Below are 25,415 nucleotides of genomic sequence, written 5' to 3'. Positions count from 1 at the left end.
ATTGTTACAGCTTTTTGAGCGCTGCAACTTCCCCAGAACTGATATAAAATCTGCTTCCCTGCAGTCAGTGGCCATAGTATTTTGGTTACCCATGATAAGGAACTGTTTGTCCTGAAGGGTTAAGAACCTGAGGTCCTTTCTATAGTGATAAAAGTGTCCTCTGTTGTAGCAGAGGAGCTGTAAGGGTGGAATTCTGAGCACTGGGTATTTTGGCCATGGCTGTGTGCCATGAAAACAACCTGCTTCCTGAGGGGATTGCTGACTGAGCCCAGCTCAGGGGACACATGGCTGAGCTGGGGCAGAGTGGGGATCACCCCTGGGTGTGCACTGTTCCACATGGAGCCTCTGGAAGAAGCTCACTTTGTTAAAGAGCTGCTCTGGCACCTGGGGCACAGACGGGGCCTGTTGGGTGCTGCCTGGGGATGGGGCTGCCTTCACCGTGCTGCTGGTGTGGCGGCAGCCCTGGCACAGGAGCACAGACTGCTTTGGGATCCCTGGTACAGCCAGGCCCAGGCCTGGCAGGAGAGGGACCAGGGGTCCCCAGGGCTGGAGCAGCAGCTGCTCCCCTCTGCCCCAGGGCTGGACACAGTGAGCCACTGCCCTTTTTTTTTTTCTGGAAGAGGGTGAAAGCAGTTCCAGCTGCAGAGCAGTGGCTTCATCCAGCACCTTCCAGGGAATACCACAGCATTGGTCAGGTATCCCAAACACAATCTGCTACTTTCAGCTTAAACCCTGGATATGCATGGCTGAAAAACATTCTTTTCCAGGATCTATGACTTGACAGATGTTAAAAATTAGAACTTCACTTGCTTTCAGTTTTTGCAAAAGACTTTATTGTGTAACTACTGCACGGTGGTCACAGCGACTTCCAGAACAAGTATAATGTGCAGTTTTTGACTCTGCAGTGAACTGAAGGCACATTCATTGACACTCCTTATAAAGCTTTCTATAGACAATTCATAAATTGACCTTTTCCTCTCTGAATGACTTAGAGCAAATACAAAACTGTACATGAGCCAGGGGAACACATGGAGCACCTACAGTGAAGGTAAAGAAATTAAGTTCATGTACACAGAGACAATGACGTCTACAGGGATCAAATAAATGTATAAATGCCATATACAAATTTTAATACAAATATCTATAAAAATCAGAAAAATGAATCTTAGGTTCAAATAGAACTTTTGGGGAAATTACAGTTGATACAAGCTCCTTAATTATTTCAGTTGGAGAAGCATTAGTTTGCACAATCCCTACAAATTAATTTACACTGCCCTTACAGTGGAGATTATCAGACCAGCCAGTCCAGTCTGCTGCACAGAAGACACCTGCAATTCAGAATTAAAAAAATAATGGCTACTTTCCAATGTTTAGGTGGCTCTGTCAAGGGTGGGAGAGCCTTAGGAGGAGTTAGAGGAGCACTGCTGGAGCAGCAATGTGTGACAATTATCACAGACACGGACGGGTTTGGGGTAGGATGGCAGCGCGAGTTCGTTACTGGAACAAGTGTTGCAGAAGATGTCCCCGCAGTTTCTGCAGTGGTGCTACAAAAAAGAGTCAGAATGAACACAGCTGCCTACAAACAGCATCAGGAAGAGAGAAGTCAGACCTTGGGAACTGTGTTGGTCTCCACTGAGTCCCTCTCCTTCCCACCAAGCCCAGCCCTCCCAGCAGCCCTTCCCCCTGCGCAGGGCCGAGCACAGGGCCCGGCTCGGGGACAGCCAGGAACGGGAATGGGAACAGGAGCCGGAGCGGGTTCGGGCCTGGCCGCGGAGGGAGGGGCCCGCCCGCGCCTGCCGGGTCCCCGCGCTGTCCCACACCCACCGCGGGCCGGGCACTGAGCAGCGCCTGCTCAGCCGCAGAGGGAGCCTGAACACAGCCACAGCAGCTCTCCACTGAGAGCACCGGAGCAGGGGCAGTATTACTTTTGGGGTGGTAAATGCCAAATTATTCCCTATATATTTATCATGCCAACAAGATTTGGAATTGAACGGGTTCAGTCTTTCCTAGCAAGGTATACAACAGCACCGCTTTTGTTTTCCATGGATTATTTAAAAATAATCTGCTGAACCACATTACCTTCCTTCTTGAGATGGAGAATTCCTTTTTACATTGCTTGCAGTGAGTTGCTTCATCATCCTTCAGCCACGTGTGACCCTGGAAAATTGGTATGAAAACCACGCTGGAGATATAAATAAACCTAGAGGCATTTTACCAACATTGTTGGTATTTTTCAAAAGCCACCTTTTAAAGCAGAATAACCATGGTGAAATTTGAAGGTGTTAAATGAAATTCTTATGCTTAGTCAAAATATCCACGAGAGAGTACCTTTAGTGCTTTATTTACTTCTTTAATGTCTTCCATCTTCAGCTTTGATCTGGAAAAAAGAAATTAAGCCCTGCATGACTTTTTATTTAGTTGTGTTTGGTTTTCCCTGCCATTCCACTGTCGAGCCACTGAAACCAAACCCCAATTCTTCAGTCAGCTCCCTGTTACCCATCTGAACCACTCGCTATCACTGGGAAACTCTGTCAGCTCAGGATTTGCCCCTTTTTCAGTATAAGCAGAAGAATGTAGGAAAAGCACAGTTCCACTATAAGAACGAAACATTTCCTTTAATATTTCCTCTCAGCCAGCTCACTCTGAACAAGATCCTCCCTCACTTTCATTTCATGGCTCTTTAGTTTCTCATACATAGTAATTGCCTACTAAAATTCTAACATCAATTGATTTTTATAAGTAAATGAGGTTTAAAATTCTCGGTATTAGTCTGATATTCCAGCTTACATCACTTACAGGAGTTCTGTTCCCTAGAACTTACTGGCTGAGATGAAGTCCCATTTCTTGAAGAGCTTGCTCCTGCTCCTCACGGACCTTCTTCAGCTGCTGCTTCTCATCTTGCAGTTTTCTCAGCTCCTATAAAATCAAGCAGCACAAAATCAAACTTTTTGTGCACTGCTTGACCTAAACCTCGATCAGTCTACCCAAACTACCCAAGCAGTTCACAAGAATCGGCTCCTTTGCAAATCCCCCTATTTCTAAGGCTTGATTTTTAAAATTACAAGGAAGAACTACCCACAGGTTCTGCACAAACAATGGAATCATTTAACCATATTTACCAAGAAAAGGAAGATTTTCAGTCTTTGACCATCCTTAAACATAGCTGGAAAATGGCAGTCCTGTGCCAACACAGGAGCACACAAACGGGTACAGGTGCACAACTGTGTCCTCAGAAACTGCTCCATACGTGTCAGCAAATCCTCTTTAGGTTAAAAAGAATGTTCATGCTTAAAAAATAACTCACATTCAGTTGTTCTGAATGCTTGAAACTGTGCATACCTTTTTCAGTCCTTCCATCTGTTGCAATTCTGTTTTAAGTAGAGTGGTAGCATCCTTCTCTTGGTGCAGTTCTTTTTGCAAAGTTTGTCTCTGTTCCTTTTCGGATTTTAACTCCTTTTCCAGAGTTGAGCTATTTAAAAATAATTCATTCTAAAAAAAACCTGTAGCAGAAGAATATCCTATAGCACTTAAGGATAGCAACAGTGTGAGAAGTAGAAATCTTGTCCAAAAGAGGGCAAAATTAGAGTGGTGTTCTGGGAAAGGAAAGAACAGGCAGTAGACATCAAAAATGTTAACGCTGTTAACATTTAACATATGTTAACATTTTCAAGTCATAGAAAACAAACAGCAATGAAGGGCTAGAAGAAAAACAGCCAGCCAAAAGACCCCCAACGAAACCAATCCCCACAGGTTAATATGCCACTACCTGTGTTTAAATTGTTGTGTTTAAAAGGGACACTCTATCCTGCAGTCTGAATAGTGAAAGAAGATTTTTCTATTGGCCTTAGAAATCTTTAGAGGATTAACATTCCCTAAGAAAACACCCATAAGTCCCTTCAAAAATCCCAGTCCCTTTGGATGACAGTCAGTTCTATGCTCAGCCTACAAGTATGACCATACCTATCTCCTGATTTATTAAAAAAGCAATTGAAAGCTCCATTGCTAGTTGGAATGGGCAGATATTTGCTGCTACTCTGCGCTCTAAATTAGATGTTCTGGAAAAAATATGTCAAAATCCTGATGCTAACTGCACACTGTACAAAAGTGCTGTGCTTCCCTGGCTCCTGTCTGTCAATGTTGAAGCCAACGGAATTTCAAACTCCACCCCTCGTTAGACCTGAGCATAAAAGGAATAGAAAACACTTCTTAAAGAAACAGCAAAGGGAAGGAAAACACCTGCTCAGATTCAATACCATTTGCTGTCCAGCTGGGCCATCTGCTGCCGACATGAGTTGAGCTTCCCAGCCAGCTCCTGCTTCATCTTATTGCACCGTTCCTCTGCTGCCTGCCTGGCCTTCTCTGCCTCCTGCAGCCTGCACAGGAAGGAACACAGACATTTGTTTTCAATTCACTCCTTCCCTGCACCCTCTCCCCCTCTTCTTTTAGAGTTACCACAGGGATCTTTATAAAAGCTTGAACTGAAAATGCTAGTGGAGGAAAAAAAGACTTTCGAAAGCAGTTGTTTCTGAAAAAAACCCAAAAGCAAAGTCACATCTGTTCTTAAAGTGAAGTTAACATGCTTTTCAATAGCCTGTTATGGAAAGAGCTATGGTTTTCCAGTGGGCCAGTTATGGACATGTTTGCCTGGGAAGAGAACAGCAAGCACAGAGAGATGAAGAGGAGAAAGTAAAAAAGCTCATGCTGGCACACAGGCCCAAATGTCTATGGGGCATATGGAAGGTCACCCTGTAAAGGTTTGTACTGGAAACCTTCTACTGACTTCAGTGTTGCCTTTCTTATCTTGCAATTATTACCTCTTTTCCATTTGTTTCATAGAGGACATCATCTCATTTGTTTTTCCTTCAAAAGAGGATATTGCTTCTGTTTTCTCTTGTAATGAACACTCTGCATTCTGTAGGAAATAGTGAACAGTGTTTAAAGTCTGCCACCAGAAAAAGAATGTTCACCTTGCTAAAGGCCATGCCTGGGTCTGACTGGAATGTGCAAACAAAATGCTGATAATTCCAGAGCAGACATTGCTCCAATTGTTTTGTTACAACCAGAGAAAAAACCCAAACCACCTTAACTATGTTTTGACCTATGAGATCAGCTACAAGCCAAAAATGTTCTCTTCAGAAAAAGCCTGAAGAAATAAAACCCGATTGACAGGGTAAGAATACCAATGATGATTTGAACGTAACACTGCACTCAGTGGGCATGGAACCACGAAGCAAAAAAAAACCCCAAAAATACTGCTTTCAAAAGCAAAGGCACATCTTAGCATGGGGGTTTTGCTGACTTGCAAGTGTTTGGGAAGGAGTCAAGGACCTGGGTAAAGCCTGAACAGGCATCAAGGAATAGGCCATAAAATTGAGAGAAATCCTCCCTGGATTTCTGGAACCAGGTGTGGGAGAGGAAGGCTTGCTGAACTTTTACTTCATGCATGGAGAGCTTAGTTAAACTTTTGTTTCATTAATGGAAACAAGCTCTGTATATTTTATGTGAGCACTGCTACACCGTGGCTGCCTTGTAGAAATGCCTATCACACAATTCAACTGAAAAAAAGGTTAAACCACAATCCACCCAAAGAAGAGAAACCCCACAAACCATCCCCAGCCCCCAGTACATACCTGGGATTTGTGAAACATCTGCAAGTTAATGGCCTTCACTTCTTCTAACTGTTGGCGAAGGGCAACTAAAGTGTCTTGTTTTTCATGAGTATCTTTTTCCAGAAGTTTCATGGCAATTTCCATTTCTGTTTTCATTCCAATTTGTAGCTCCAACTCTTTCTCTAGTTCCTTACAAAGAGATGGAATTTCCTAGTTACAGCTACGTAGCCATAGGTCAGGGATAAAACCCAGACAATCCCATACACAAACTGTCTCTCTGCTATAATAATGCCAGTGGTTTCTTAAAAAGAGGCCTTTTATTTCCAACATTCCAGACACTGTTAATGACCAATGCCCATCATCTTGCTTGCAATTGCTCTATGAATTCTGGACAGCTGCAAAAGGTGCATAGCTGTCATCTTGTATTTGTAATGTTACCACAGGCTGAATCCTGTGTCCTTCACTTCACTTTCTATAGTTAAGTTTCCTTACCAGCCTGATTTTTTTTTCTTCTTTCAACTGCTTCCAAACATCGCTGTACATTTCATCAAGGCCCTGGCGAGATTGCTTGTAAGTATCCAATTCTACTTTTGTATCCTCTTTTGTTACCTACAAGAAACATCAGCTACATAAGATCACAAAGTATTTAAAGTATCTCTTTAATTCTTGTGTGTAACACAGTATTTCATTGTGCTATTTCAAGTAAAATCCTACTGTTTTACAAACAATGATCTCATGAACATTAGTTAGCTGAAATTTCAAAGATACAGCAATGATAAAAATACTTCAATACTTTACACTTTTTACTTTAATATTTCTAATACTTTGAATTTGTTCTTCCTTCTGCAAGTGTATTTTGGGTGTGTAGTAAAGAACAGTAAAATCTAATGCCTGAGCATACAACACCCAAAGCCAGTGACCTGCATAGCAAGGTGCTCAGCTGTGCTGAGCATTCCAGTGCACAGTGGGCTCAGGAGAACTCACTACAGCTGACCAAAAGAGATAATTTATTTTAAGGATCCTCATCATCCCTAAACAGCTGTCCCACCTCTACACTTTTTTCACTCCGTTCACGAATTAATTCATTCTGCTGTTTTAGCTGCTGCTGCTCCTCCTGAAGGGATCCAATTCGGTCAGTAGCTGCTGCAAGCTGTGTGAAGAGAACAGATCTATATTTAATCACTGGGCAATCATGCAGCATCTGGAGCAATTCTGAAGTCAGCAGCTCAGTCTCTGCAGCAGCTGTGCTGCTCACTTCCCCTTCTGCTCTCCCCAGCAGCTGCCTGACCCTTCTGCAGCCATACCCACCGTCAGCCAAAATTAATGTGCCCACCAACATTTGTTCACCAACTTCTGCTTCACACCCTCACCAATTATTTTTAAGTATTAAATGAGTAAAGAAATGCACCATAATGTAAAAGGCTAAAATCCATCCTGGATCTGTGGTATGAACTTGAACTCACACCAACCCATGCCAGTCTGTCCAGCCCCCCCAGCTCACCAGTATCTACTCAAGTCTCTCTTTTACGTGTAAGGTCTTAGGGACTTTTTTCTCTCATGGAGAAGAGCTGTGAGAAATATTTAACAGACCAGATACAAACCTCTTCTTGGAGTTTTGAATTGGTCTTTTCTAAACAGTCTATTTTGTTCTGGAGATCTGCAACCGTGCAACTGCAGCAAGGAAGAGAGATACAATAAATGAATTGTCAATGTTCAACTTTAACTCGTAACCTCAATGGTATTTTTACCATCTTGCATTTGTTAACAATGAAGTACTTTGGTGAGCTGGGGAAAAACTCAGAGGAAGAACCACTGTCCTTCTCAAGCACTGAGAGGACCATGTCCTTCTGCTGGCAGCCCTGTTCTGGCTTAGCTTTCACAGTTGTAACACCTCTCCAGCTCAAGAAGGTAAGGGAGGCCTGCTTGTCCCACTGAGCAACCTATGGGGGAAGAGTAGAGACTCTTCCTCCAAGGAATGAATTTCCAGACGCGCTTGGAATAGTTTCTCTTGAAAAAATTAGTTCCAAAGTGTTGTGTTAATCACTCTCAAAAAAGTAAACTATTACACACACTTGCTTTCCACATTGCATGTACCCGTGGAAGAGCAGGACTACAAAATGAAATGAAGATTTTTGGGAAATAATCAGAAAAGGCATTTCAATATCAAACAAAAATCTACAAGACTGGCAGCAGAGAAGTCATTCAAAGTCATGCTGGAAAAGCTAAAGAGGACAAGTGTTGTATATGAGAACAGATGAAAATCCCACCTTAGATGTCGGTTCAGTTCTTCCACATAATGCTTCTGGTCAAGGACAGCTGTAATCCCTCCATCTCTAGTTGTAAAAGTGAGAATGTATTGATTGAGAAGAAACTCATTCATTTTAAAGTGCTATTCTGTACTAGGGCTTTCTGCATATACCAGGAAACAGATCTAAAATCTTTTATCCTTTCCTTATAAAAATACTTGTGTCTGAGCTGGATCAGAAGCACTAGGAAGGTGAAGCAGCTGCTTGGCTGCTTCTCAGCAGCTCCAGTGAAGTGCTCTGAAGTGACAGAAGCACATAAAATATGAAGATCCCTTCATTTGCTACAGGTCTTAGAAGACCTTAGAAGACCTGATCTGTGTTGCAAACGGCAGTCTCAAATCTAATATTTCACTTAAAATCACATTTTTTCCTCCATAACTGATCTCTCCCTCCAAGACAGCTGCTTAGTTGAGAGGGTTTCTGAAACTGTGCTTAGAAACAAAGCAGTGAGTAGGCAATGGGTGGCTCGGCAAATCATTTCTTCTAAAACCAAATAAAACCACAATCTAATATTTTGTGTACTTTTAATTTGGACCCAGCTCAAGACTCAAACTCTCCAAATTGTTGCTAAAACTACCACAAATTCAGTCTCTGAAAGATATTACTTTTGTTTAGGTAACAAAATCTGGTTTGGGTTCTCTGTTTTGGATGATTAATAGTTTGAAATCTCCAGCACTCCCATCCTCCCACAGACTGTCTGACAGGTTTGTTCTACAAAAATGGTAATGATTTAGAATTATTAATTCACCATACATACTGTTTGCCATCACTGTCCTGTGTTTCCTTAAGGTACAAGGAAAAATCAATCACTCCAACCTGAAAAACATATTTAAGATATTAACACACCTTCACAGTGCAATTATGTGTAGAAGTAGGCATTACTGTATATTTGGAAAATTATAAAAATCTGAAGTTTAGGTTTAGAGAGACAAATAATACTTATATTCTTCCTAGCTGATGCAAGCATACAAGCTAACATTTGTCATAAAAGCATCAAAGTAACCATATTATGAGTGAACAGTTTCCTTGCAGTTATTAGTTTTGACAGCGTTTCCATAAACTGCTACTTATGTACTTTCTTTTAATTCACTGAGGGAAACACAACAAGCTTCTACACAGGCCATGTTGGAAAGAAATCTGGACCCATCTCAATAAAGTATTTGTAGATGTACTTAATTCTACTAGAATCCAATACCAACTGATCCTATTTAAGCTTTAATCTTCACCTGGGAATCCAAGTCTTCTCCTTTCAAGCAGAGGTTTGCATCAATAACATTCAGCCCAACCAGCAGACCCACAATAACCGCTCCTTCCTCCTCCATCATCAACGCATCAGGTTCATAAAATTCACTGGAACAAACAGAACAAGGCACCAATGCACATCAAACAGTTATAATGGCACTTCCATCACTGAAATCATATAAACAGTAATGCAGCCTTTACAAAACTCAGCTCTCACTTATTTATTGCATAAGGCAGAAGATTTAGAACTCTCTCAGAAAATACTCTGCAAGTTCCTTTGTAGATTCACTGCAAAAACAATTAACCACTTGCTCTTCTGCAGGCTGCAAGAACAAGCTTAAACTGGTCAATTAATGACTCTCCCTGGAGCCACACGGGCTGTCAATGTTTCAGGAATATTCAGGAATCTGTGCTGTTACCTTAACAGATGCTTATGGTCCAGGAGTACTTTGAGATAATCTGCCAGTTTCTTTTGCATGAGTGCTAGATAAAGCCAAGCCCTCCCTCTGCCCACAGCAGTCCTAAAATGAAAAAATGCATGTTTTGGTAAAACCAAGGTGTTTTATTAACCAAATTTGTGCAATTCAAAATTCTTGGTTTACAAAGTGAGAGGAAGGACATTGGTCACTAAAAAACAACAACAAATCTCTGGGGAAATGAACTGTTGTTTCCAGAACATAAAAACATTTAAGTATATTCCTTTCTTCGGGGAAAGTATATTGTAAAGTCTTCTTAACTTGAAAACCCATACATATTGCCAACTACCACCATAATCCAACCATTATACATCCTAGTATTAAAAAAATCAAATCTATCTCAATCATCCTGAATCACTCAAATACTTTCAACACACACACAAAATGATACAAAATCATGAAAAGGGGGGGAAGAAGAGGAAAAAATACCTGTGAATACTTAAGTTATTTTTAGCAATGTTATAAAAGTTTCCAAATGCTGTTTTGAATCTGACAGCGTTGTTTGAGTCAGAAACTCGGAATATTTTGAGATATCCTCCTTATCTCTTCAAGAAGTCAATGCCTCCTACACACCCTATTTTTTTTCTTTGGGAACAAGAGCTTGTTAAGGAAGCCAAGAGACTACACGAAGGATTCCTTTTCCCAGCAGTATGAGCAAAATGCATCATCCCCAACAATTAACTTACTTCAACTCTGGCAGATTTTTAACACTGGTTGCTATATCTGATGCTTCAGGACAAAGTTTTTCCACTAGCTCCAAAGGACCAAAAAATGATTTGTTCTGTCCAATAAAACTCTTCTTCACTAAAGGGAGCATACAGAGAGATTTGTGAGGAAAAATGACAGGCTTCCAAGTCTAGAATTTTAGACAAAATTTACTTTGTTAATTTGTTTTATCAGCTTATAACATGTCTGCAGAAAGGGGGCATTAAAATACTCTGACAATTAAGGAGGCACAAAATACAGGGTGTACAAGGGTAACCACATAGTTATATCTGCATTACTGATCAGCATCATGTTTACAGAATTAATAATGTCATTCAGAAGTCAAGCTGGAGACATGACAGACTCCTAGACCTGCCTCTCCTCAGCCTGGCAGCCAGTGCCCACCTTTGAGCCCGTGCTTGAGGCAGTGTTCCAGCACCACGAAGAACTGCTGCAGTGGTGGGAAATCAGAGTCCAGGGTCCGGCCCAGGCTCAGGGCTGACTGGATGAGGATTTTGATGCTGAGCTTCATCATGTTCATGAGGTTGGCACGCTCCTCCATGGTGTGACACCGTGTACCTGGGGGCACATGGGTGGGGAAAGGAAAGCTGCTTTACAGTCCCAGAATCAAATAGGCTGGAAAAGACCTCTGAGATCATCGAGTCCAATGTACGATGAAACTAGGCCAGGGCACTGAGAGCCAGATCCAGTTTTTCTTTAAACAGCTCCAGGGACAGTGACTCCACCATCTCCCTGGGCTGCCCCTTCCAATCTATAATAAACCACCTTTCTGTGAAGAAATATTTCCTTATGTCCAACCTAAACCTCGCCTGGAGCAGCATAACATTATATGCTGTAATCTTATCACTGGTTGTCTGGGAGAAGAGCTCGACCCCCACCTGGCTACAGCCTCCTGTCAGGGATTGTAGAGCGATAAGGTTATCACCCTGATTCTCCTTTTCTCCAGACTAAACACGCCCAGTCCCTCAGCCGCTCCTCATAGGATCTGTGCTCCAGAACCTTCCCCAGCCCTGCTGCCTTCTCTGGGCCCGCTGCAGCCTCAATGCCCCTCCTGAACAGAGGGGCCCCGAGCTGATCACAGCACTCGCGGTGTGGCCTCCCCAGAGCCGAGTACCTGGGGACAATCTGCACGGAGACGCTGCGCAGCTCTTAAAGACCCCTGGCCGCGGTGCCCCAGCCGGGCCTCCATCCTGCGGCGGGGGCGAGCTGGGTAAACCCCCCCTCAGCGCCGCGCCCGGCCCCGGTGCGGGGGACACGGCCCCAGCCCCGGCCCGCGGGGTTCGTACCTGAGCGGCGGGGCCGGGCCGGGGCCCCGGGGCTGAGGGAGCCCGGCCCGCCGCGTTACCACGGCTACGGCGCGCGCGGCGGGGCCGGGGGCGGGCCGGCCGCCATCTTAGAGCCGTGCGAGGGGCGCGGGGCGGGTCGGCCCGGCCCGGCCGGGGCGTGTTGTAAAACGCGGAATTATGTACAGATTTACTTAAAGAAAGGATGTTTCTCGATTCTTTGTACGATTTCGAGCCTAAGCAACAATCAGCGTGATTTAAGCCGCGGAATATCCGCAAACGAGCAAGGTGTAAGTGACGCCCAGGTGTTACAAAGGCGAATCACTGGTAGGTAGAATTGCCTTGATAAGGTTTAGGGTTGGACGTGCTTCAGTGACCCGAGGCCTAGGGGATGTTAATAAAAGGATGTAGCACTGATAGTGGACTCAAAGAATACAGAATTTATGTGCTGCAAGGACGGCCTGAGGCTGAGTCAGGGAGGTTTAGGTTGAGATCAGGAAAAGGTTCCTGCTCCTGATGGCAGTGGTAACAGCACCACGCCTGACAGAGCTCAAGGAGCATTTGCACAACACTTTCAGACTCATGGTGTGACCCCTGGGGATGCTCCTGTACAGGGCTAGGTGTTGGACTCAACGATCCTAGTGGGTCCTTTCCAGCCCAGCAGATTCTAGGATTTGATTGAATTTGGCAGAACTCCCCAGATAAGGAAGAAGCTCATAAAGCCAAGGTAGCAACTGTGCTCAATCAGCTCTGACTGGGTAGAAGGTAATTCTGGCAGGGGCAGATTGTGACCACTGACCCAAGAAACTCACTGACCCAAAAGAACAGATAGCCTGAGCATGCAGACTAATGAGCACGGGAAGTGAGGATATCATTGACCAAAAGAAGATAGAATGGTAATTCATAAGAGAGCTAGTGAATTTGTAACCAATGAACATTAATGCCTAGTGCCTAAAATACTGAAAAGTTTTGGTAGTTGTGATGGCTTTCTGGATTTGCCACCCAGCCCCCTTTCTGTGCAAAACCATAAATCAATCAAATCCCTCCAGTCCATGCATGGATTGGCCTCTTGCAGACCAAGTGAAAGAACCTGTTTTGGGACAACAGGGGGAGTGGGACCAGGACCAGCTCCCTTGCTTCTTAAGTCACCTACAGGCTCTGACAGGAGCTGCCTACCACAGTGGCAGTGGCCAGTGGCCACCAAATCATGTTTTAAGCCACTGCTGTTTCAGCAGGACAATCTTGCTGTCACCTGTGGGTCAAACATGGCCACACTCTGCAGAAAAAGCAGTGGCAGAAGCCCCAGCCCTGTGTCAGTCACACCCAAGATGGTTAACAATGTTTTTAAGATCGTGCAAAGTCTCTCCAGCATTTTCCTTTTTTTGCACACAATGTTAATTCAGGGTTAAAAGTGAGCAAAACTCCTCCTTGTGTCAGAAGAGGGAAAACAGAGTCGTTCTAATCTAACTGACCTCAATAACCACAACACACACAAAATGCTGTCATCTCTGCATGCTACTCTATAGCTCATTGTATATATACTATATACAGTATATACAGTAGTATATATAGTATATAATCAGTATACATTATATTACAGATATACATGTATACAGAGGGAGTATACTGTATATTGCCTATAGCCTCAAAACTATAGGCCACGTGTTGACATTAAAAGCACCATAATATTTAGATTTTTGATCTCAATATTGTCAGGTTACACATTAGGAACAGAAAAAAAGCTGCACAAACTTTGGGGTGTTCCAAAGCAATGTTAACCACTTGGATGGTTTTTTGAATTTGAATTTTTACTTACCAGGAATACTTTGCCTCTACACCTTGCTCAAGATACATATATTACCCACAAGACTTAAAAAAATAAAATACCATGAATAAAAATCTCTTTATGAAAACAATTTTAAACTGATAAGTGTCTTAGTATCAGTTTCCATTAAGTTAAATAATTACTTGAACAATATTTTTTAGGCTTTTGCAAATTTACACATTCAAGTACATCTTTTGCAAAACTGTGGAGATTGATACATGCAAAATAAACAGGTATTAGACACACTACCAAAGCCAAGCTTTAAAGATTAGGAATCAGGTTACCCCAGTGCAAAAGATCAGAGATGTGATGCTGCAATCTTTAAGAATGCAGTCACACAGTTTTGTATCTTATTCAACTCAAGAGATTTATTTCAACATCATTTTGAAGCCACACGCCTTGTTTACTGTAATTATTGAGCACACTTTGAAGTCAGAAAACACTGAAGCACAAAGGAAAGCTCACAGTTCTCCATCCCTTGGTCTTTGGGACTGCAAGTCTTTCTTGATTCGTTTTCTTTAGATTTGAAGCTTCTGGCCTCTCTGCAAGGCAGGACACAGTGGCAGACACTGGTTTTAGGATGGGGTTTACGTGTTTAGAACCTGTGATCAACAGATCTGAAGTAGCAGACAGAACTTATAAAATCTCTGAAAAAAGATTACAGCAGGCAACAAGCTCCAAATTTTCCACAAGTGGTCTTGCAGGCCTTGGCCTATTTCTTAAACATGGCTGCTTTAATATTTAAGTGCTTGGTCAAAGGTAAGTAATATTAAACAGGCAGAACAGGTGCCTTAGCACCTGTTCACATTTCATATACAAGTTATTAACTGATTTTTCATACAGAATTTTCCATAAAACTTATCAACATATCCAAGTCCTTTGAACAACATAGGAAGGTTGTGGTGCGTTCCCTTATTTTACAAGGAAGAAGGGGAAAGATGATGGTAAAAGTTCTGTGAAATGTAGGAGCTTCATTTCAGGTAGGAGAATATTTTTTTCCCTGCCCCTTGCCAAATGCTGTGTGTTGCTTTCAATTACATCTATCCACAGCATTGTTCCAAAAGCAAACAAAGAAACTGGGATATTCTGCACATTGTCAGGTTAGATCCTAGGTGCACAAGATGGGCACTCAGGAAACAAACCTTGGGAAGTTTGGTGTAAGACTTTGGGATACAGGAAAAGAAAAGAGTCTACTTTTTCAGGACAATTAATCTTCAACTCTGACTATGCAACACTGAGGAATTTTCACAAAAAAAAAATGAAGAAGTCCATCAGCAGTAACATTGCCCCACGCTGTCACGACTCGACTGCATGGAATTTCCCTTTGAGTACTCAGTACCATTAAAAACAAAAAGGTCAGCACCAAACAGAGCAAAACTGAGCTCCAGTGCTCCAGAACAATTCAGCACCAGTCTGAGACTCTGGAGTACAAGGCTCCGGGCCCAGTTTCTGCTGCATTCGAATGGGTTTGGGGTTTTCCCCCCACATTATAAATACTGCTGAGATTTATTTTCCATATGATTCAATTAAAGCCATTTTAATTCAGTTCTAAGATATCTGTTCCACAAATCTGTAGGGCTGCTAGATCTACAAATGTCAATGTTGAACAAAGCAATCTGAGGTTAAACTGAAGGCAGTTTTAGTGCAGTTAAAAAGTAATTTATAACAAATCGGTAACTTAGTTTGTTGGGCTGGTCTCTGACATGAAAGGTACAGAGATTCCTTCCTGGAACCAACAGCACTCGAGGGAGGATGTGGAATTTTGAGATCCCTCAGTGCAGCCAGGCTGCTAGACCTTTAAGGAGAAGGAGAAAAGGCAGCAAATAAAACAAAAGTAAATTTTTTCATATATAAGAGTTTAGGCTTCTTCTGGTTATAACGCATTTCTTAAATTCTATATCTCTGTCACTTCTTTAATTTTACTTCAATACAAAACTGCAGCATCTTAAAAAAAAAAAAAGGAATTCAAAGTAACACCCATGCACCACTGACACGACCCAGCAGCACTTACGGGAGCGAACTCATTTGCGCACCACAAAAGCGAGTTTACTAAAGAAGCGGAGCCGTACTTGTCTTTGCCGGGCTGTCACTGCTGCCGGGCTTGGACACCAACCCCACCAGGGATGCGGACTTCAGGGCGCTGCCATAGCCCAGCGCCAAGTTTTCCGAGGCTTTCCTGGCCAGAGACAAGATCGGAGCAGACCACCGCGCTTCCTCCGGTTTCGCCTTCTCCTCGTTCCTCAGCTCGGCCGCGTCAGGGAGCTGTTTTCTGTCAATAATCTCAAAGTCTTCCTCCTTTCCCGCGGCGGGCGAGGCGCGGCGCTCCCCGGCAGCCATCTTGTACGGCTCACATGACCGCGGCTCGGGAGCCGCCCCCGCCCCGGGTGAGGGCCTGGGCAGGGACCGGGGGCCGGGAAGGGACCGGCAACCGGGGCAGATCCCGGGAACCGGGGCAGATCCCGGGAACCGGGGCAGATCCCGGGAACCGGGGCAGATCCCGGGAACCGGGGCAGGTCTCGGCAACCGGGGCAGGTCTCGACAACCAGGGCACGTCCCGCAGGCAGCGTGAAGCCCCTGCACACAGAGGCAGGGCTGTAACACAGGCCTGGCCAGGACAGAACACTTCGCTTGGCGTTCGGAGTTAAAGGGCGTGGAAGACGAGGAAAGAGTTCACCTTTGAACAAGTTAGGAAAGGAACAAAAAGAATAGGTTTTTACTGCTGTGTCCCCAGACATAGTTTTCAATAAAAAAATTAATGTGTTTTGACGTCTCAGATTTGCACAGTTCAGTTGTGACAGCTTAACGAGATCTCTATTACTCTGCCTGTGAATCAAGTCGCTGTGATTTGAAGTGGAGGATTGGTATGACAGGTGCACTGCTGTGAAAAGGAATTGTCCTCGTCACTGACATGAAAACAACTACTCTGCAAAGCCACTTCATTAATGTTTATGGGCTGCGTTGGGTAGAAAGATGTATCACGAAAGGGAACTGAAATTGCCCCACTATGAAAATTTGATCTTGCTGTGTGCCTCAAATATTGATGTAGCCCGCTGATGTATGGTCTGTTAACTGTTTTTCCATGCAGCAGCTGCGTGTGCTTGAGATATGTCACTTGTTTAGTCACGAGGTAGTGGATGCTGCCTATGAGCTTTTTGTGCTACATAGAGGAAAATCTTTTGGTTTTTTTTTTTTTTTTTTTTTTTTTTTTTTTTTTTTTTAAGAAATAGTAGAAGGAGGCTACAATAGGAGAGTTGAAGGTCAATTTAGTCTTGCAGCAATATGAATCTTCAGAGCTATATATATATATTTTTTTTTTTCCCCCTAATATAAGCTACTTTATGATTGATTCTGTCTTCTTGGCTTCTTCAACACTGAAAATTTAACAACTTGTGTTACACAAAGCACACGGAAGCTCTTGTATTTTTGTTGAGGATTCAGAGATCAGCAGCCTCTTATTCACCCATGATTCAGATGAGCTAAGTATAGGCTTTAAGCTACTTTTGCTAAAGGCTGCTAGAGTTAAGTTCTGCTCCATCTTGTGGACTCCGGCAGTATTGGGCTCTTCGTAAGGAAATATCTCTGCATGTTGCTGTCTTGCAGTTGAGTATATGAATATACCTCTTGACAGGAGTGAGACTTGATAGTGATTTTCTGCCTTTCATTAACTACCCAATATTAGAGTAAGGGTGGAAAAGGTAGTCTTGAATAGAAGCAGAATTCTAAGCATTAAAATAATATTTTTTCCCAATGCAGCTGAAGAATAGGGCATAAAAGTTTTGTTACTGGGAACATAAGAGTTAACCAAGGCTCCTCTTTACCTCATTATGTTGCTTCCTTAATATAAGGATGCCTCAGACTCCTCTTTACAGCCTCACAATGAGATATTTTGTAAAAATATGAGGTAAAGCTATCACATAGTTCTGATCATCTTTTCTTATGTTGCTATTAAAGAAACATTTGATAATTTTATTTCAAGTGTCTGATGAGGAAAATTTATACTGTGCATAATAAATGTGCTCAAACTTATGCTACACATGATTTAATTGTGCTTCACTTACTACTATTTGGTCAAAATTACTTAATCAGCCACTGATTGCTTTAAATGCCCTCTGTCCTCACACTTTTTATTTTAAAGCAAGCAGGAAGTCTTGTGGCATTGTAAGGGAGCCCTAAGTCAAAGAGATTTGTTTTGTTTACAAAGTACAATTTCCTAAGGGGTCATTTGGGGCAGCCAAGGAGGGTGAAGTTAATACAGAATACAGCTTTAAGCACATTAAATAAAAAATGAAAAAACTCAAAACCAGAAGTGATGTAACTTTGGTTTCAGTTCACTGATTTATCAGGGAGGGGCATTGTGCATGAATAACTTTGATTACTTTTAGCTTGGAGATCGGGCTTGTTTTGGTCTCCTGAAGATGATGATATTTCACCACTCTCTTCTTTTTGCAGACCACTGATCCAGCTCTTGCCACTCATGTGAAGATGAACAATATTTTCTTTTGAAAACCCATTTTGTAGCTAGTTTTTGTCTGCCATAAATGTCAGTTCTGTGTAATCACAAAAATACTTAAAATAGTTAGGGCTCATTGAAAAGTTAGGGGACTAAGTGACCTGCTTACAACATTTTGTTTTTCCTAACTGTAGAAATCAAAGTGTTTCTAAAGAAAAAATAGCATTATGAAGCTGAGATAAGTAGAGTTTTGTTCTTTTTTCATGCAAATCTTGCACAACCTTGTTTGGTTTTACTGACCCCCTCTTCTTTGTCTTCTTATGTGAAAGAATAAAAATTCACTTTTGAAATACTTTAAAAATAATGAATTCAAAGTATAGAAAAAGATTATTCTGGAAGAATTCCTATTTTAATCAGGAAATTGTACATTTAATATAAATGTCTCACTAGCAGAATGGAAGATAATTAATTTTAGAATAAGAGAAGCTAAATTTTTATTCACTGATACTTAGCAAGACAGTTTCTTTGGCTAATTCCTGTTTATGTCAGATTTATTGTTGTTTTGGGAGGTAATGTTTTAAGGAACTTTTTTTTGCCATTTAACATTTCAAGTTAATCTCACACTATAAATATTTTAAAACAACAAAATGCCACCGTGTGCTAAAGGGTAAACTTTTGTGATTAGCTGTTATTTATACTTTGCATTCCTATAACTTTTTCAGTCAGCAAATGAGATTATATTGCAAATGATCCAGTTGAGTTTTTGACCTTTAAAATGCTGGTGGGAATAAATACCAAGTGTAGCTGTAGTTGGGAATAACATAACCCCCCCAAATGGTGTGTTATGTGTTTGACAGCACATTATAGAAGTTTTACAGATACAAATCACAGTTTTACAATACAAATCATAGTATTTGCTGAGAATTCAGTGCTTGCTGAGTAGAGCTGCATCCACAAGTCCTGAGCCAGCCCTTTGTGTGAGCAGGACAAGAAGCTGTGCATGGACACAGTGCAGCCATCCAGAGTCAGCTCCCAGTGACTGAGGCAGCACCAAAGAGCAGTAAAATGTTCCTTGTACTCTTCTCCCCATTCCTCAGACCTCTGAAACATTCTTCCCTCTGACTACTGCGGTGAGTGAGTGACACTTGAGGAAAAATGGTATTAGGAAATGATAACATTTCCTTTGGGACATCATCAAAAAAATCCCCAAACCCTCAACAATTTCCAAGTCCATGAATAAAATTCCTCCCCTACAACAGTGATTAAGTAATTAGAGAAGTTTTAGCTGTTGTTCTACCTCTAATGCAGCTAACTAGTTAAGATACTTTCCTATCACTTCTAATCAAAAAGTCATTTAATGAAAACCAAAATTCCAGCTGTGTCATTTCACCTGTAGTGAGTGAAATAATTTTTTTAGATTTCAAAGCCACAACTTTATGCTCCCTGACCCCACTGCACCAGCTAGTGCCATCCTTGCAGAAACTCATTGTAATAACAGAATCAGCTGTTTCCAACTTCTTTCTAAAATCATTAGAGGCCCTAAGGGGACGTGGAAACATTTATAGCTGGAAGTGTGTGTCATTGTAGTAAACAAAGGAAAAGACAGTAAAATATGGAAGAGAAACTGTTGGCATGGAATCAAAAGAACAGCAGCTCACTCAGTATAAGTTTAAATCAGACAATTAAGACCAAACACCCACCAGATATATATTGAATGACAGTCTGAAGAAAAGCCCAGGACATTTATTGTTCTACTCTGAACTATTGCCTGATTTTTAGAAAAAAAAAAAGAAAGAAATCTTTCAATAGGAGTATAGTGGACTAGAATGTGAAGTATCAGAAAGAAGGTAAAAAACAAACTCACCGATTTTCGTTTAGTTATTTAACATTTGTTGGCCCTGTAAAAAGTGGCAGGGGCAGAACTTCCCAGCAGGTGACACTATGGCACCACTTTATTCAACAGCAGTCCCTAGCGCCCAGCAAACACCACATCCCAAGAAAATACCGAGAACTCCCAAGAAAAAGAAAAGAACCAACTGAGATTCTCGTCTGAGCGAGCCCTGAAGCTGCTCTGTGACAGTGGCGGTGCTGACAGAGACCTCGGAGGGAAAGGAGAAGCTCCTTGGCTCCTTTTACAGGAGCTTAAATTTGGGACTGCTGGATGAGTGTCCAGGAATGCTCTCAAATGGAACCATGGAGTCCTACCTGTGCATGAATCTGGGTCATTTACCACTCCTAGAGTTTTGGGTGGGATTATGAAGTTATTTGTATTTTACAATGGATGCTTTTCTGTTACATGCTGTTACATAATGTTCCAGGGATTTTATGAGTAGGAAGATTTGGATAAATGGTATCATTTGGTCAGGTCTACTGACAGACATCAAAGCACATCTCTTTGAATAACTTAATTTCTAGACCTCAGGACCTGTGTGGTTCGGGTTACATTTTTCATTTTTTTCTTTCCCTTTCCCTTTCCCTTTCCCTTTCCCTTTCCCTTTCCCTTTCCCTTCCCCTTTCCCTCACCCTCTCCATTTCATACAGACAGTTTTGTATCAAGTACAATTTTGAATGTTTCATAAAAATATGCTGTAAATTGACTCGACTGAGGGGCATAGGGTCAAAGGAAGTATAAATGTGATTATAGATTAAATCCTAGTAAGTTATGAATGCAGTATTTTTGAAATGTGCTGATGTTTTTGCTACTTAAAGCAGTTTTCAACTTACACACATGAGAATACTTATATGTGACTTAATTAGCTGAAGAAATGGGCTCATATCATTCTATTAGTGTAACAGAAATTATGCAAATTGCAGAAGAAAATGTTAGTTATTATATCAACCAATGAAATATATTATATACTCCCTAGACAAGTTTAGGAAAATACCTTTATGCTTTACAAAACCACTGTTAGTTATTTTAATCATCTGTTTCAAATGCAAATGTTGGAAGTTTATAAACATTTAATCCATTATCCATAAACTAAGGAACATTTAGGTGCTTGCATGCAGTTCTGGTGATGCTGCACTCGTGCACTTGAGGGCGCAGCGTGGCACCAACTGGCTCAGGTTTCTCCATAAAGAATTGAAGTTTTCTGAGTCCCCTCTGTAAGGTGCAGGACACAAAGAGTTGGAAATTTTGCAACATGTAGTGTTAGAAATGCAAATCCTGATTTTCTGCTGCATTTAATTGTCTCATTTTCTGAGTTCTCTATGAGTGACACTGCATACTAATTAGTAAGATATTTAGAGAGCTTAAACCAAAAGTGAAGTCAATAAATCTTTTGCTAGATATTTCTTTGTTTTAAATAGAAACAATATTTTCTCTCTCCTCTTTCCTTCCTCAGTGTGTTTTTCCTTGCAGAGCTGTAACTTAAATTTGATATACCATACTAAGGGATAACTCCCAGACCATTTGATTCAATAGGAATTTTTATAGGGTGAAAAAGGGAAAATATGTTTTACAGATGTACAAAAGCACCTTAATTATTGACAGAATCAAAGGGAAACCTGAGCTTTGGGTTAATGCAGGTGTGCAGCTCAGCTTTACCATGTCTCTTTTATCAGGATACATTATCACATTACAGGTTTGGCTAATTCCTCATCAGGCCTTTCCATGCTTGATGGAAGCTTGAGTAGGCAGGTTAGATGTTAACAGTGAGATTGCTTAGTGATCTCTGACCAGAAATCCTTTGAAATATCTTCACTGATCCATCTGAGGGAATTAATCATATGTAAGCATGTCACCTTTGGAAACAGGACTGAAAAACACAGGGCTCTAGTCACTCTAGTGGTTTAAACTAGTTTAAAGGGCCACTGGAGTGCTGCTGTTCCCCTTTTCCTGTGGCTGTGTGTTTGCATTTCCTTACACAGCCCAGGTCCTGACAAGCCAGTGGAAAGCAGCAGTGAAAGCCAGTGAAAGCAGCAGGAAATGCAGGCTGGGTCTCTGTAGCACCCCAAGGCCATCTGCCTCCTTGTCACCTCTTGCCTCTGGCCAAACCCCTCCTCAGCTCCCTTGGCCATTGGCCATCTGAGCCATTTCAGTGCACTGAGTTGGCAGAAAACTAATACAACAAAAGTGAGTAATTGTTCGGCTGATTTAATGCACTGAAAATGCTCATATTTTCCAAATTGTTATTGAGAGAATCACTTCCTATATGGATGTTCTGTTCAGCCTCCAGTGTTCTGTCTGCCCTGAGTTCTTCACATGGCAGAGACTCCACATTAGCAAAACAGATGACAGAGTTACTACTGGAGTGTTTTATCTTAAATATCCTTTTTTTTCATCTTTTTTCAATCATAGGGACTCCTGGCATCATACCAGCATTGGGGGAAAAAAGGACCAGGAATAGAAGGAGGAATCATTGTTTTGGTAAAGCCCAAAAACTTCAAGTATCCAATGGATCACAGACTTTGTGATTAGGAGCTATATCTGAAGGAGCCATCTTTAGATAAAGAGGATATAGAGAAAACAAGATATACCTATAGACTGAAGGTTTGTATGTGCAACAGCAGAACCTCCCCAGAAACCACCAAATTATTATTCTTTAAATTCTTTCTGTATAAATCCTCAGTTTATACTGTTCCTGACTCACACATTCACCTTGAATGCTGATGATATTGTCATATAGGCAGATGTATCTTCCTTCCTCAAATACTGAGAAACAGAGCAACGCAGGAATCATGACAGAATTTTCAGCTAGGAAAAGAAAAATGGAAGTGTCAATAACACCAAATGCATTTAATGTGCTACAGGTGGCATTGATAGAAGTGCATACTATGGCAAATTTCTGTTGACATGTCACCTGATATAATACAGATCTCTTTAAACTATCTCACAAAATTAAGAGAATTCCTTTTTCTTCAGCAGACCTCCTTCCTAAGGGTGAACATCAAAGATGAAAGTTAGAGAATTGTGAAAGAGCCATAATTTATAATAACTTAGGTGGCAATAAAGAAGTGTAATGATGGCCTCAATGAAGTAAAGTGGAGATCATTAATCTTTTTAGGTGGAACTTTTAAAAAATTTCTAGCAGTGTGAAAAAAGAGACCTCTAATTGAATTGCCACTTTGTGCAAGTGGGGAGGCGAAGACACCTCTGGTAGATGGCTGTGTTTTGTTAACAGAGAGTGGTAATTGGCATCCCACTGTGAAGATACCGTGTCTTGCCATCTTTCCTTTTCTCTTTGGTCTAATAATTTCAGAAGATTTTACACATTGCCTTGACTGCTGTGGGAAATTGTTTTAGTATTAATAACTATTAGTATTAGAAATAGAAATAGTGTTAGTATTAGTAATTGTAGCAAAATTTTCAGGACATCTTTTAAAAAGCAAAAAAACCTCCCCAAACCCTCATCTGAAAATGGTTCTATGGACTGAAGTGAGGAAGGAAAAATGTGAAGCCCAAATGTAGTATAAATGCTTAAGTTGAAGAGTTTTGTTTTTCTAATGAGCATAAACCAAATATGTTTGGCTTTTAAGTACAATAAGAGCAATAAAAATATCCCATCATTCTCTGCCAATTATCACTTCAGGCTATGAGCTTGTCAGAATTCATAAGCTCCCAGTGCAGTATCCAGCACTGCCAGGAAATGCTGGTATTGATTCCCTTGAGTCAATGCTTTATGATGGTTGGGGGTGAGGCCACCCAAGGCACTGTCACATAATCCTGAGGCCCTGCTTTGGTTTTTACCTGTGTCAGGGTTGCCATAAGCACTCTGTAAGCACAGAAGAAAAAGATCTTTTCTTTCCCTGTATTATATTGGTGGGTAACCACTGCTGCCTTGGAACTCTCACAACAGGCTGACTTTTCAGGTGCATCTCCAAAAGTTCCAATTATGATGATCCTTGCCAGTCAGGCATCCCCTCCCAGGACCTCAGTGGTACTATTGGTGTTTTGTTTCTTAAAAATCCACCACCACTTTCAGGTAAAGGATAAAATATGGAGATGCTGTGGAAGAAGTAAATGGGATTTAAAGGCAGTCCCATGTGTTGTGTTTTAGTTGCAAATTGAAAAGTCATTGAGGAGTTGCATGGTGTCAGAAAAACAGTTGGTTTTGATTTTTGGAGAAAATTTTATGTTTACATGTAAGTGGAAGAGCTGATTGACTAAAAAACTTCACAGTTCACTATTAAGTGATGCTGCTTTTTACTTATGAGAAGAAGCTTAATGGCTGAGACACTGCAGGGAAACTTAGGTATTTGTTCTATTCCCAGGTCTTGGGTAGTTTATTTATGTTGTGACACATTGTTTATGATTCCAAACTTTGCCTTAGTGTTCTTTCTACAGAATGGTCACTATCTTCCTTAATTTTCTCTATGTAGGCTGCAGGCTGTTTGGAGCAGGGACTTCTCATTGTATCACGAAATCCATGTATCATGCCTGGCACAACCAGAGCTAATGTGGTTTGGATAAGTAGATATATATTTAAAGCCACTCTTTAAAAAAAATTATTGTAAAGTGCTGCTGTTGAATTGGAGTGCTTCCAGTTAAAGCTACTTTTATGTCTGGTTATAGAGAAAATGTTTCACAGTGAAAGCTATAAATTTTCATTAACCAAAACCAACTAAATTTGCCACAGGCTTCTAACTTCAGCTTATTATGTGTCTTTGAAAGTAAAGTATTTCTGCTATTTGTTATTTGTAGAGACTGAACTGCAAAATCTATAACTGCTCAAGAAATTATGTAGATATGATGGATCCCAGAATAAGAAAGATGGAGGGAAGGAAAGTGCAAAATTTTGTCCTGAATAAACAGAATGTGAGAGAAGATTTTGAACTATTTTAAGACTGTAGGATAACAGAGAAAAGGTCTATTTTTCCCCTTCTATGACTGACTTATGATGTCTTACTCTTGTGCTCATATTTTATAAAACCCAATTAAAGAAAATATCAGTTTGATTCCTGATATAGTCATGGCCAGTATTTTATCATAAATCCAGCTTTTTTTTAGGCTAGCCTCTGGTAAATGCAGATACAAAAAAAAAAAAAAAAAAAAAAAAAAAGCCACTATGGATCTAGGTGCAAGTTAACTTTTTCAAAATAATTTCTGATACAGATCTCTTTTCATTTGACTGTGACATTCTGTAGAGATTCCTAATTAGCTAAACTTCTTTTTAAATTCAATTTTAGATCAAAATCAGAACAGTCAGTTGTTTGATTTCCCACTGGTGGGGAAGTGAGTGAGCAGCTCCACGGTGCTGTGTTGCCAGCTGGGGTTAAAGCATGACAACTCATTATGTAAAGCTTTACTCCTAGAGCAGCTCTGAGATGCACTGAGCACAGAGTCCAAAGGGAAATATTTGCTTTGTGCCTGAAGTATCTTTGAAATTTATTAAAAGCAGTTTTGCAATAGTTTGGAGGTAATGCCTAGATCTGAACTTTGGGCCTTAATCCTCAATTCTGCCTTTTGGATTTCTCTTCCTCCTTTATGTTCCCTAAGTGGCCAGAGGTGATGGTGTCATGATCACATTGCTGCCTTAACCAAAATTTATATTGTTTT

At 41.2% G+C, this 25,415-nt stretch overlaps 1 protein-coding gene across 6 annotated transcripts; it reads right to left on the bottom strand.

Moving 5' to 3' along the window:
* Positions 1-810: 810 nt before the first annotated feature.
* On the bottom strand, positions 811-15,812 carry RUFY1 (RUN and FYVE domain containing 1). 6 transcript variants are annotated; one of them, XM_063168781.1, is made up of 19 exons: positions 15,479-15,800; positions 13,933-14,009; positions 10,744-10,917; positions 10,320-10,437; positions 9,577-9,678; positions 9,142-9,265; positions 8,673-8,731; positions 7,877-7,942; positions 7,211-7,280; positions 6,658-6,759; positions 6,102-6,218; positions 5,631-5,798; positions 4,815-4,912; positions 4,254-4,373; positions 3,340-3,469; positions 2,822-2,916; positions 2,329-2,377; positions 2,080-2,157; positions 811-1,544 (listed from the first exon to the last, which is right to left on the bottom strand). In XM_063168781.1, the coding sequence occupies exons 1-19, from the start codon at positions 15,490-15,492 to the stop codon at positions 1,401-1,403; spliced, it is 1,905 nt and encodes a 634-aa protein (XP_063024851.1). In that variant the 5' UTR covers positions 15,493-15,800; the 3' UTR covers positions 811-1,400. The 6 variants fall into 6 exon arrangements, with proteins under 6 accessions (XP_063024851.1, XP_063024852.1, XP_063024850.1 ...); XM_063168782.1 differs by having other exon boundaries at positions 15,537-15,663; XM_063168780.1 differs by lacking the exon at positions 13,933-14,009 and having other exon boundaries at positions 15,537-15,812.
* Positions 15,813-25,415: the final 9,603 nt, after the last annotated feature.

This window comes from Melospiza melodia, chromosome 14, assembly GCF_035770615.1.
Source record: "Melospiza melodia melodia isolate bMelMel2 chromosome 14, bMelMel2.pri, whole genome shotgun sequence".
NCBI lineage: Eukaryota > Metazoa > Chordata > Aves > Passeriformes > Passerellidae > Melospiza > Melospiza melodia.
The sequence above is the reverse complement of the archived record's forward strand: the minus strand, read 5'-3'. Positions and strand labels throughout refer to the sequence as shown.

Excerpts from the sequence above, each read along its gene's own strand:
- RUFY1 (XM_063168780.1), bottom strand. The coding sequence starts at position 15,804 with ATGGCTGCCGGGGAGCGCCGCGCCTCGCCCGCCGCGGGAAAGGAGGAA. Across the intron at positions 9,266-9,576 it reads GACCATAAGCATCTGTTAAG|TGAATTTTATGAACCTGATG; the intron begins GTAACAGCACAG and ends TGTTTGTTCCAG. Across the intron at positions 7,281-7,876 it reads GAACTGAACCGACATCTAAG|TTGCACGGTTGCAGATCTCC; the intron begins GTGGGATTTTCA and ends TCCTTGCTGCAG.